This window comes from Colletotrichum godetiae (genome assembly GCF_030913485.1).
Source record: "Colletotrichum godetiae strain CBS 193.32 chromosome Unknown BDP55scaffold_38, whole genome shotgun sequence".
Lineage (NCBI taxonomy): Eukaryota > Fungi > Ascomycota > Sordariomycetes > Glomerellales > Glomerellaceae > Colletotrichum > Colletotrichum godetiae.
In genome coordinates, this window is record NW_026851286.1 from 316,379 (window position 1) to 328,463 (window position 12,085).

The window sequence follows — 12,085 nt, forward strand, 5'->3', positions numbered from 1 at the left end:
CAAGATCGTGCACTTGCCAGATATACATCAACGCTGTAGATAAATGTGGTATCATTGAGATTAACCAAGGATGCTTCAGAGAAATAATTCTTTCCCTCATAACCTCATTAGGTAGTCTTTGCTGTGAGATCGACTTTGACGTTGTTTTAGTCTACCAAAGGATATCTACATCTATATTAGAGCATAGAAAATCCTTCAACGGGTCCGGCGGCGCCGGATCATTTGCCAGACTCCTTTGAAACTCGGTCCTCAACTTCGTCATCGGCTGTAACACCCAGGTATTGAACGACAAGATATCAGATTCTTCCTTCGGATCCCTGATGGTGTTGAACAAGTAGGGCGACTCGAGGCGGCCCGACGACTGGTTGACCTTGGGTTCCCACACAAGATGCAACTTCCAGTCTTCCCATTTGATCGCTCGCAGCTCTTCTTTAATGTAAAACAGGAACCCTAGCCTCTCGGACTTTTCGTTGGCCGGGTTCTTGAAGAAGTTCGTTTGATCGATGCCGTCAATGGGGCGGTCATCTGGGACCCCCGACTTGGTGATGGACAAAATGGTTGTGAATATGTCCGTCACGTGAACTATCTCGTTGGACGTGACGCCCACCGGGACGCGATCAGGCCACCGTATGATGAAGGGCACACGCAGGCTACCTTCCATGGCGGTGTGATACGTCCCCGACCACGGCCCTGCCGTGCCTCTGTATGGCTCTCTGAACTCGGGGCCGTTGTCAGAGGCAAAGATGACGACTGTGTTTTCTCGAATCCCGAAGGAGTCAATGTGGTCCAAGAGTTCGCCTACGCGATAGTCCATCTCAGACATGGAGTCGGCAAAGTCGCCTTGCTTGGTGTTTCCCGCAAAGTCTTTGTGAGGCAGCGTTGGGAAGTGAAGATGAACGAGAGGGTGGTAGAGGAAGAATGGCCGTTCCGCCGCAACTTGACGAGACAGCCAGTCTTTGGATTTCTCAACTAGCATCGCGTCGATGAGTCTCCTGGCTTCCAAGTCATAGACGCGTACGTTTTCTGAATTCTGCCCCGCAACTCCCTTCATGATGTAAGGCATTTCTGCCACTTCGGGAGTATACCCAATCGCAGAAGTAAACTGCGTCTCATCAGTCGTCCTCGGAATCCCAAACCACTCGTCAAAGCCTCGGTCTGAAGGGTACCGGCCTGGAACATCTCCCAAATGCCATTTACCGTGATGCGCGGTCGCATAGTCGTTTTCCTTGAGACATTCAGCCAGTGTCCTCTCCCACGAAGTCAGACCCTGCGGAAATCCCGCGGGGACGGATTGTCGACAGCCAGTCCGGATCGGGTGCCGGCCCGTCATCAGCGCGGACCGGGTGGGAACGCAGTCGCTCTCCACATTGAAGTTGTGCAGCAGGAGACCTTGCGTTGCGAGCTTGTCGATCCGGGGCGTTGCGGCGCCGCGGAGGGCGCCCCCGCCGTAGCAGCCCAATTCACCCCAGCCGAGGTTGTCGGCTAGGATCAAGACGACGTTTGGACGATTTGGGTCTCGAGACATGGTGTGTGTGCAGAACATGAAGGATTCAAGCTAATGTTTTTTTCAATTTTTCACCTGCAGATAAGATTCCAAGTGATAGGTACGAAAGGCAGGTGTAGAAGTTGAACCCCACGTTTGCCTGATTCGTGGGTTGCGTCCCATCACGCCATAGACGGACTTGACCTCCGTCCACAGCTTCATATGGCAACAGCCTTTTCAGACGTCAACAGCGACGCTTAGTTGCATCGGCTATCATTCATGGTTTCGAAGCTCCTTTTACTCTCGCGATATGTATGCCCAAGGTTTAACTAAGTCGCCTACAATACTGGACTTACTGGGAGCCTTGTGATAGAGCTTGATAAAATGGAAAGGAAGGGATTCGACTGGGGTTCTCTCGAATTGTTTTGCGGTTTGGAATTCTTTATAATCTAATACACAGAGACATTGTATCGCTCATAGAGCCCATCATCCCCATAACCCCCTGTTCCATTGCTTGTCATCATGCGGTTGTCCAATGCTGGTATCGGAGAAGGTATACTTCTCGAGTCAGCACCTCGTCCAAACGATGGACCAAGAGGTAAGAGAACCTACTCAAACGCAAACGCAGTCATATCTAGGGTCAAGCTTGAGGCCGCAAACGCATCCGCCGACTCCTCCCAAGATGTTTGTGCACCGCTTGCCTGCTGTTGGGCAATACTGCCAGTTTTGGCGCTTGACGGCAGATTGCTCTGATGCGGGTGCGGCTGAGGCCAATCCGGCAACGATGGCTAGGGTTCCAAAAAGAGTCGAGAACTGCATGGTGGTATAAGTGAGGGGGGTTTAATGAGAGGAGACGGAATGAAGTATGTACGGGTTGCTTCAATGGGGATGACCATACCGGCGCAGTATCGACTTTTATAAGGACGGCATCTTACCGGCGGTGCCCTCAGAATACGATTATACGGCTGTCTCGGGGACTTGAGGCGCATGGTCATCGAGGTATTAGAAAGACCACATCTGCTAGGTGGACGATGGCTAGACTGCGACTCAGTCAATAGAAAGATGTGGATAGACATTCGAGAATTGTATAATTGACTTTGCTCTACGTTGACAAAAGATGGGTCCGGCTTCCATAATGCCGAGCAATGACATACTTCATGATATGTGACTTGTCAAGGGGCTGGGTTGACTTATGAGTTAAGCTGTTATGTAGGCTGATTTAATGCCTAGATAGGAAGGGAAGCAAAGGCTGAGCATGTCTATCCGTAGGTAGAAATTTGGTCAATCATGAATGAGTTGAATTATGACATTGCCCAGTTATGCCATGTACAATTTATAGTCGCCAGTCATCATGGTTGACACCGGTAATATTGGGTCGAGGAGAATGGATCACTTGACTAAGTTTGCGAGCGGGCAGATTACTGAACGGACCGGCGGGATCCTGAATAGCCGTGATGAAGATGGCAAAATGATGCCGGTGGGAGGAGAACTGCGGACGGAGACGGAGAGAAATTCTTGTCATGTCAACCCAGCCGCGCCTGGCATCCGAGATTGAGCTTCTACGACCTTCGCCGCTTACATATACAATATGCTCTGTCCGAGCATCCTGTTCCTTTTATATACTTTGGGGCGAGAGAGAGAGAGAGAGAGAGAGAGAGAGAGAGAGAGAGAGAGAGAGAGAGATATTTAGAGGGCATTTGGACTATCATTGGTGATTCCGCAGCACCTAAACTGTATGAAAGCAAGAGAATGTCTAGTAAACACGAATACATTTACTGTTAAAGCCTACAATGGATTCACTCGGTACCGATAGGGGGTTGCAAAGGTGACTAAGGTACCTAGCTTACCTTAACTGAGGTGGTGAGAACCGCTGCAATGCAGACCTATCTCACTGTGAGCGCATGAGTAGTTCAGTAAGCAGCAGCGACATGAGCCATACAAGAAGTCTTGAGCAAATACATCTACTTTACCTCATACAGGCTCGGATAAGGTACTCCGTAGTTGAAATGACATTCCTGGGCTCTGCAACTGACACCGATTGTGGGGGATTTCGACGTTGGAATCCACCACCGTTGAAGGACCGTGCGAGATGGACAACCGTCTGGCCAAAGCGGTCTTCCGACACAGTACGTACCCTTGTTAAGCGAGTCTTATCGGGGGCGGGGTGGTTCGATAAGGATTTTTTTGCGCCAGGAAAAATTTGGGACACTGAGAGGACGGGATTCTCGACCACACCGGCTTTGACTTGCATCGTCTCTTTCCACAGTTGGTCCCCGACGGAATTGGAATACGACAAGCACAATGTCGACTCCAACTCTTGCCGAGAAGCTGGACAAGATCCGCTCCCCGGGTCTTCAAAGTCAGAAGAGGGTAAGCTTCACCAAATATTTTCAAGTCAGGCTATTGTGGTTGCTAATAAGGACCCCAAGACTGCCGTAGTCCTCGAGGCGGTCGACACAACACTGAAGGAGCAAAACGCTCAGCCCACACCGACTGGCTACTTCGCCGCCCTTCTCGCCCTCCTCACACAAGCTGTCGAGAGTGGCAACATCAGCTCCGACACGACGACCTCCGTGGTCTACCTCCTCGATACCATCACCCCGTTTGCGCCCCAACCTATCCTCCGCGCCAAGTTCACCCAGATCCTTACCTCGCTCGCACCCGTTCTCCTGCAACAAGATGCCGAAGCCCTCCTCCTCCGCTCGTCCATCGGATGCCTTGAGTCTCTTCTTCTCGCACAAGATGCGGGTGCTTGGGAGCTGGGCGTGACCCAGATTGGCCCCCGCAGAGCCGTCGCCGGTCTGCTCAACCTCGCTCTCGAGCAGCGCCCCAAGATCCGCAAGAGGGCACAGGAAGCGCTCCGAAATGTCCTCAAGAACCCGCCTCCGAGCCCCTCACTCGACCATCCGGCCGCGGATATGTGCGCTCACACCGCTCTTGCTAACCTCGAGGATATTGCTGGAAAGGCTGCGGCAGCAAAGAAGCAGAAGGGAGCCGAGTCTGCGCACGATCCCGCTCTAATCCACGCTCTTCAGCTTATCAAGACTATTGCCTCTGCAAGTGGTGGTTGGCCTAGCAAGAAGATCGAGTCTCTGTGCGATCTGCTCCTCGGAATCTCAAGAACCGGCAACGAGTACATGACGATGGCGACTTTTGAGATTTTCGAAATGATCTTTGAGGGCATGGCCGACGAGGTCGCTTCGTCCAAGCTCCCACGACTGATGGAGATCATCTCGGAACTGCGCCCTGCTGCAAACGACACACAGCTTATTCCGCCATGGCTCGCGATCCTCTCGAGAGGTTACGACGTCTCCGCTCAACTCGAGCCTGAGGATGTTTTCCAGAACCTGCCCGAGATTTTCTCAATGGTCGCTCAATACCTCGAGTCCTCCGCACACAACATCCGGATTTCCGCTTCCGAATGCTTGGTTTCATTCATGGCGAACTGTGTCCCCAAGCAGGTCATTCTGGAGCCGTCAATCTACGATGAGAAGACGCTAGACAAGATTGCCAAGATTGCCGAGTCTCTGCTGAGCCTCAAGTATCAACAAGCTTGGATGGAGAGTTTCAACGTCTTTGGTGCCATGTTTGACTCCTTGAGATGGCGCGCACACCCCATGATGCTCAACATCACCAAGGCTGTCGGAGAACTCCGCGGCAGCGACTCTTTCCAAGGCAAGAAGGAAGCCGACGAAGTCATTGGCAAGGCCATCCGCGCAATGGGCCCCGAGGCTGTTCTGTCTATCCTGCCCCTGAACATCGCCAAGCCCGCCAAGGGACAGCAGGGCCGCGCCTGGATGTTCCCCATCCTGCGTGACTTTCTCAGCAACACCAACCTCGCCCACTTCCGCCAAGAGATGGTCCCTCTCAGTGAGCTCATGTTCCAAAAGGTGCTTGACCATGGCAAGGCCGAGAAGACTTTGGAAGTAAAGATCTTCGAGACCCTCGTACAGCAAATTTGGGCAACGTTGCCCGGCTACTGCGATCTCCCGCTTGACGTTACCGAGGCTTTCGATCAGTCATTCGCCGAGCTCCTGGCAAACATCCTGTACAAGCAGGTCGACCTGCGTCTGGAGGTTTGCCGTGCGCTCAAGGTTCTCATCGAATCCAACCAGGCTATTGCGACTATCGAGGATGACGGCGAAGAAGACCTTGTCCTTCAGAGCCGTGTCTCTAGGGCCACTGCGAAGAAGAACCTGGAGCACTTGGGCAGCTTTGCCGGAAACATGCTCGCTGTTCTCTTTAACGTGTACACCCAGACCCTTCCCCAAACAAGAGGACCTATCCTCCTCACCATCAATGCCTTCCTCAGCGTCACCCCCGAGAGGGAGCTCATCGACACCTTCGACCGTGTCAGCAAGATGCTCGCAGCGGAACTGCAGCAGACCGCCGACCAGGAGAAGCCCAAGCAACAAGCCAAGCAGAATGCTATGCCCTCAACTAGCAACACCTTGATGGATCTGATCATCTGCATTGCTCGCTACTTGCCTCGCGAAAGCTACTCGGCTCTATTTGAAATCTCCACTGCCGTCATTTTCAGGGACAACGAGCCTCAGCTGCAGAAGAAGGCTTACAAGCTGGTTCCCCGGCTTACCGAGTCAGAAATTGGCAAGGAGGCGCTCACAGCGCGCAATGACGAGCTGCAGCAGATGTTCCTGACGAGCGCCGAAAAGGTTTCCGCCCCCGCCCGCAGAGACCGTCTCGCCGCTCTCTCTGCGCTGCTTCCTTTCGTTCCCGATACCTCCCTCCACTTCATCCCCTCCATCCTTAGTGAAGTCGTCATCTGCTGCAAGGAGAACAACGAGCGCGCCAGAGAGACTGCATACGATCTGCTCGTCCAGATGGGTCACCGCATGGAGTCTGCCAACGACGCCCTTATCGACAACACCAAGATTCCCCACATGCCCGCAGACGCGCCTGCCGGCAAAGCCAACATTGAGGAGTTCCTCACCATGGTCAGCGCCGGTCTCGTCGGCAGCACCCCTCACATGATCTCAGCATCCATCACCGCCCTCAGCCGCGTGCTGTACGAGTTCAGAAGATCCTTCACCACCCAGACCTTGGCCGACCTCGTGCAGACCATGGACCTCTTCCTGACCTCCAACAATCGCGAGATTGTCAAGAGTGTCCTCGGCTTCGTCAAGATCTGCGTCGTCAGTCTCCCCTCAGAGCTCGTCATCCCCCGCCTGTCTTCCATGGTCCCCAACCTCATCATCTGGAGCCACGAGCACAAGGGCCACTTCAAGAGCAAGGTCAGACACATCTTGGAGCGCATGGTCCGCAAGTTCGGCTTCGACCTCGTCAACCAGAACTGCCCAGAGAGCGACAGGAAGCTCATTGTCAACATCCGCAAGACCAAGGAGCGCGCCAAGAAGAGGAAGGACGCGGCCAAGGCCGCCGGCGAGGAGAGCGAGGAGGAGGACGGCCGCCAGGGACGCAAGTTCGACAACGAGCTCGACCAGGCCCTCTACAGCAGCGAATCAGACGGCTCCGACGACGAGTCCGACGACGACGAGGGTGCGCCGGCCGCCAAGGGCAAGCGCGGCAACAGAAAGGGCGGCAACACGTACATTGTCGAAGACGAGGACGAGCCGCTCGATCTGCTCGACCGCAACGCCCTGGCCAACATCTCGTCCACCAAGCCCGTCAAGATGCGCAAGCCGAGCCGGACCAAGGCCAAGACCGACCTGGACGGCAAGCTCATCCTCGGCAAGGACGACGATAACGAGGCGATGGAGGTCGACGGCGCCGACAACGACGGTTCAGGCGTCAACGCCTACGTCGCCGCGCTCAAGGGCAAGGATGCCGGCAAGAGAGGTCTCCGCGGGAAGCTCAAGTTCAGCAACAAGCGCGGAGGCGACGACGAGGAGATGGAGGACATGGACGAGGGCGACGCCGCTGCCGTCAAGGCTCAGGTTGACAAGAGCCGCGGCGGTAGGCCCCCCTTCCGTGGTGGACGGGGTGGCCAGGACCGCGGTGGACGTGGCGGGCGTGGTGGACGCGGCGGTGGTCGCGGTGGTGGTGATCGCGGCGGTCGCGGCGGCAAGGGCGGTATTGCTGCCGGCCGCAAGGGACTTGGCGAGGACAGGAGACGGTCAGGTGGCCCCTCGGGCGGAGGTGTCAACAAGGGTAGGGGTGGCCGTGGACGGAGATGAGATCGTTTTGCAACGAAGCTGAGTTGAAGGGGGAGAGGGGATTTCTTTGAAGATTTAAAAGTGTGATTATACCCATTCAATGAGGTCAAAAGCGACCCCGAGTTGAAAAGGGAAAAAGAGGGTTATCTCAAACATTGTTATGTCGGCGTCCTGTCGGGTACGGTACATAGAGAAAAAAAAGAAATTGATATTTACAAAGAGCGGCTAGAAAGAAGTACGTTTTTCATGCATCAGTCGAGGCGTCTGTCAAACTGTCATTTGTCTAAGAGTCATGGTGATCTTTTTTTCGTTTTTAATACGCCTGTCTCTGTTTGGACTCGGCCTTGCCTTCAAACCCAGACCAGGGGCTTTTCCCCAAATCGTTATATGACATTGCGCTTGAGGCCCTTTTTCTCTCTCACACACACTTTGCTCGCAAAAAAAGCATACATAAGAAAATGAAAACTGAATGAATTTCCCAATGGTAGGAGGAAAAAGTACAATCGTGGTAGAATCCTTATACAACCCAAAACTCCGGGCCCCGCACTCCCGACGGGGTTTATTGTTACTGCTGCCAACACTGCTGCTCCTGCTCCAGTCCTTCATCTGAATTTGCTGTAAATGACGGCGACAATGAGAAGAACCAGAATGGTGATGATGGAGATCGTAATCACCCGGTTGGTAGCCATCCTTTTGAAATGTGTTAGCCCGAAACCAATCCACCTCGAGAACATCCAACAACCAAGGGGATATAGGGACGATATTTACCTACGTGCCATCCCCCGCAACGTCTTGACGCTACGGTCCACGTATCCCTCGCTCTCAAGGAGGCGCGATTGGGTGTGCATGATGGTCTCGCGCTGGGTATGCAAATCGCCCAGAATACCAGCCCCGATGCCCTCCGTCTCGTTGGCAAGAGCCTGGCTAGCCTTGAGCCGCTGCGTAGAGCGATCGAGGCGGTCGGTGCCCGAGAGCAGCTGCTGTCGCTGCTCGAGCTGGACGTCCTGGCCGCTGCCCGAGGGGTTGTCGGTGTAGCGCGCGCCAAAAAGGGCGGCGCGGTCGTCGGCGAGGGAGCGCAGCTTGCGCTTATGGGCGTCAATGTCGGACTCGTGGTTGCGGAAGCGGGCGTTGATCTTGGAGCGGAGGGTGGTGGGGATGTTTGCCTTTTCGAGGCGCATCTGGGCGAGGAGCTCGTCGGCCTCTTCGAGGGCGCGCTCGGCGGAGGAGAGGGCGGCTTTGCGGGGCTCGCCTGAGAGTTCGGGGATCTGGTCGAGTTTCTGGACGAGGTCGGCTTGGACGAGCTTCAGCTCTGCTTCGTAGTCGCCGAAGCGCTCGGAGCCGGGCTCGGTTTCGAGTGGGTTGGACATGGTGGCGGATAGGTCGTCGTTCGTCGGGTGGTTTAGAAGATGGCGAAAGATGTCGTGGTGACCTTTGCCTTTGGTAGGGCGAAAAGGGATGGAGTGAGAGGATGGAGAGGGGGCCTCCTTGTTCAGAAGGTTATGGGCGAGCGGTGTTCGTTTGGCTTCGTTTAGGTATCACAGGATTGATGGTCGTCACTGCGGGTTCGTCGGGGTGGTAGTTGGATCAGTGCCGAAAACGGTCAAGGGCGAGTGGATTGCTGGTCTTGATGAATGTACTTGGTCGCATGGTGTATGCGTAAGTCAGGACCGGCCCTGGCGACATCATTCCTCCCGAGTGGCTGGTGCACCAATTGGGTGCGACGAGATGTTAGGCTCCAGCCACTGGACCTTTGAGTGGACACCTGCTCATTAAGGTGCCTTACCTCAGCAAATGTGTCACAGTAAGGTAGAACAGCAATTTCAATGAGGATACACGTGATATGGGCGGCCCAAGCGCCCGCCTTACCCGTCCCCGCCCGCCGGCCAGGTCTTTTTATTAGACCTAGGTCGGCGCAAACTTCATTTCCTTTTCCTTCTTTTTCTTCTTCAAAGTTGAACCCCCGGCTCTAGAAGAAACCGGCTCCGCGTCGCCAGTCTAGAAATGCATTTATGTGTCTCTCGTACTTGGACGTGGAGTTGAACTTAAGCCGGGTAGACTAATGGCAGTTGAAAAATTGTCACGGCGCTTTTAAGAATTGGGGACTCGTACTACCGTTTTCCGATCCCGTTGAGTGTTCGACATACTTTCGTAGTCTACCCTTGGCCTTGTGATATCTTGATATGAAATGGCGCTTGCCTTTGGTTGCACGCTTTGGCCTGCGTTAAATCTCTGCGCACTGCACTTTTGAAGTGCTCGTGAAAATATTGTACCTTCGTTCGGAGTGTACGGAGAATCCCACAGAAGGATTCACCTATCAGATGCTATGCGGCTCAAGCATGTCCATAAATCCACATGAAGGATACTTGGATGTTGATGGCTTTGCCTTTCCCTACGGCTTACCCAGATATATGCGTAAGCGGCGTGTCAGCAATGGCCGCCGAAAGACTATCCGCGAGGCAGTTCGGCATATCTTGAACTGAGGTGCCGCAAGGCAGAATCCTATGTCTATCACGCCTTCGCAGAATGAAATCCATGGATTTTTGAATGGCTGAAGCTGTGTGGAAATACCTCCTTCACGGCAAAATGTGCGAAACCTCTGCTCGTATACCCTTGTTGCGCAGTGCCCATAAGATGCGGAAGGAAGTTCCTTCCCGCAAAAAGATTTCTCGTCGAAAAGCGGCAAAATCGCAAATTTCCTGGGCGGTGACCAGCCATTTGTCGAAAAATTTCAGCAGTCGTCGCCCACCGCAGGCAGCAAAGCCCACCAAAACCCACTCAAACCGCCCATGGCCCGAGCGTCCAGGCCAGTCGCTCAGGAACTCTATATAAGGGCGACCTTCCACCGCCAATCTTAGACTTTTCTTCTTCTTTTTTCTTCATGTCGACAATACTTCAGAGAATCATTTCTATAGTATTCGACCTACTCTTGGTTCCCTAAAGGAGCTACAGATCCCACCCTGGTTGATGATTGATATCCTCGACACCCTAGAGTGAAGAACTCTGGTTGCTCTCGCACTCTCCGTAATGAGGGCGGCTTCTTGACAATTTCGGTTGTCTGTTGTTGTATAGAGAGCGGTGATGATCTCGTCCCTGACTGTGGTCTTGCCCTTGGGCGCACGGTCAGGGTGGGTGTCGATGGACGTCTGACAGGCCTTTTTTCTCTTTTTCATTGCTTGCTGGAGCTTGTCTCTGGCAGTGAGGAAGAAGTCTCAAACGTGTTGTGCGCAGAACTTCCATGTCTCATTTTTCCGCTTGTGAACGTGTGCACGCATCTTGACGAGAGTCCATCGCTTCGAGACAAGGAGATCAGCTCTGATGGTCAAACATATGTCGGCTTTTCGCCACCGGCTGGAGTGCGGCTGGAGGGAAAAAGAAGTCATGTTGGCTTCCAAGGCAAGAGCGATGGAATGCTTCATCGCGAACTTCCGTAATGTACTTTACGCAAAATGACTGCGCTGATGAACGGCAAGTTGAGAGCTGCCTTCTCGTCTGTTGTCGCCATATTTCGCTATCCACGAACCTGCGTTCATCCACGTCAAGCGTCTAAACCATCAAACCGATAAATTCTGAAAGCTGGATCTGCAGCTGTCGTCTCGAATATTCAGCCTCTTTTCGGAAAAAAGATGTCTGGCCAGCCACTTGTGGCGTCTTGGATCGTGAACCATCGAGCGATAGTTGAAGTTCGGCAAGACAAGGGGGGCTGGGGAAAGAGCTGGGACGCAGAAGGATCAGGTGCAGGGGTGTCCCAATGCAGGCGTCATTGCGCGTGGGAACTCCGGCAAGAGCTGAGTTTCGTTTCATCGCATCGTGATCAGCCGGCCGAACACCTGCCGACGTCTTTCCGTACCCGTCTCACCTTTTCTTTCCCTTCCTTCTTGTCACTAATCCGCACCAGCAACTTATCTCAAAGTTTCGAAAGGGTCCTCTCTGCTCAACCTCCGCCTCTGATACCTTACCTTCTGTGCCTCGCATTATCTATTCCCAGCCCTTGCTACTGGCAGCCACGTGTCGATCATTGCTTGCTCCAGAGCTGAGCGTCCTCTCCCAAGAGACTCCACCAGACTCCCATCGAACCCTCAGAAACAAGAATCAGAGGCCAAGATGCCGCCAGGTCAGCCGCTGTACGTTTTGCTTCTCCGCTTGTCTCACTGAGCTCTGGTTTCTTTCGCTCTCGGCCTACGGAGTACGCACCGCATTCATCCCTACACACACACACACACACATACCTCGTATGGTACGCACACACACAGCTCCTGCTGCTTCCACCATCACTACCCCAAAGACCGCTACTTGTTTGAATCCGTTCCATCCCTTCAGCTGCATGAGTTGCAGCACTAGTAAGCGCATTGGTCCGGAGCCCAGCCCAGCCAAGTGGTGGTGGTGCTACAGACGCAGATGTACCCTACTTGCGTACCGATGTTGCCTCCGCAGACTTGAGACTTTGAGCTCCCATCCCCCCGAACCTGGG

At 53.8% G+C, this 12,085-nt stretch overlaps 3 protein-coding genes across 3 annotated transcripts; 1 reads left to right on the top strand and 2 right to left on the bottom strand.

The window, feature by feature from the left end:
• Positions 1 to 123: 123 nt before the first annotated feature.
• On the bottom strand, positions 124 to 1,585 carry BDP55DRAFT_673211 (alkaline-phosphatase-like protein). The gene has a single exon (XM_060575582.1). The coding sequence runs from the start codon at positions 1,541 to 1,543 to the stop codon at positions 152 to 154; it is 1,392 nt and encodes a 463-aa protein (XP_060426468.1). The 5' UTR covers positions 1,544 to 1,585; the 3' UTR covers positions 124 to 151.
• A 2,199-nt stretch (positions 1,586 to 3,784) lies between these two features.
• Positions 3,785 to 7,638, top strand: BDP55DRAFT_558333 (NUC173 domain-containing protein; the record flags this gene model as incomplete). Its single annotated transcript, XM_060569792.1, has 2 exons — positions 3,785 to 3,853; positions 3,913 to 7,638. 2 exons carry the CDS (start codon positions 3,785 to 3,787, stop codon positions 7,636 to 7,638), a joined length of 3,795 nt encoding a protein of 1,264 aa, XP_060426469.1.
• Positions 7,639 to 8,219: 581 nt separating this feature from the next.
• On the bottom strand, positions 8,220 to 8,984 carry BDP55DRAFT_558479 (vesicle transport V-SNARE protein; the record flags this gene model as incomplete). Its single annotated transcript, XM_060569806.1, has 2 exons — positions 8,220 to 8,307; positions 8,386 to 8,984. 2 exons carry the CDS (start codon positions 8,982 to 8,984, stop codon positions 8,220 to 8,222), a joined length of 687 nt encoding a protein of 228 aa, XP_060426470.1.
• Positions 8,985 to 12,085: the final 3,101 nt, after the last annotated feature.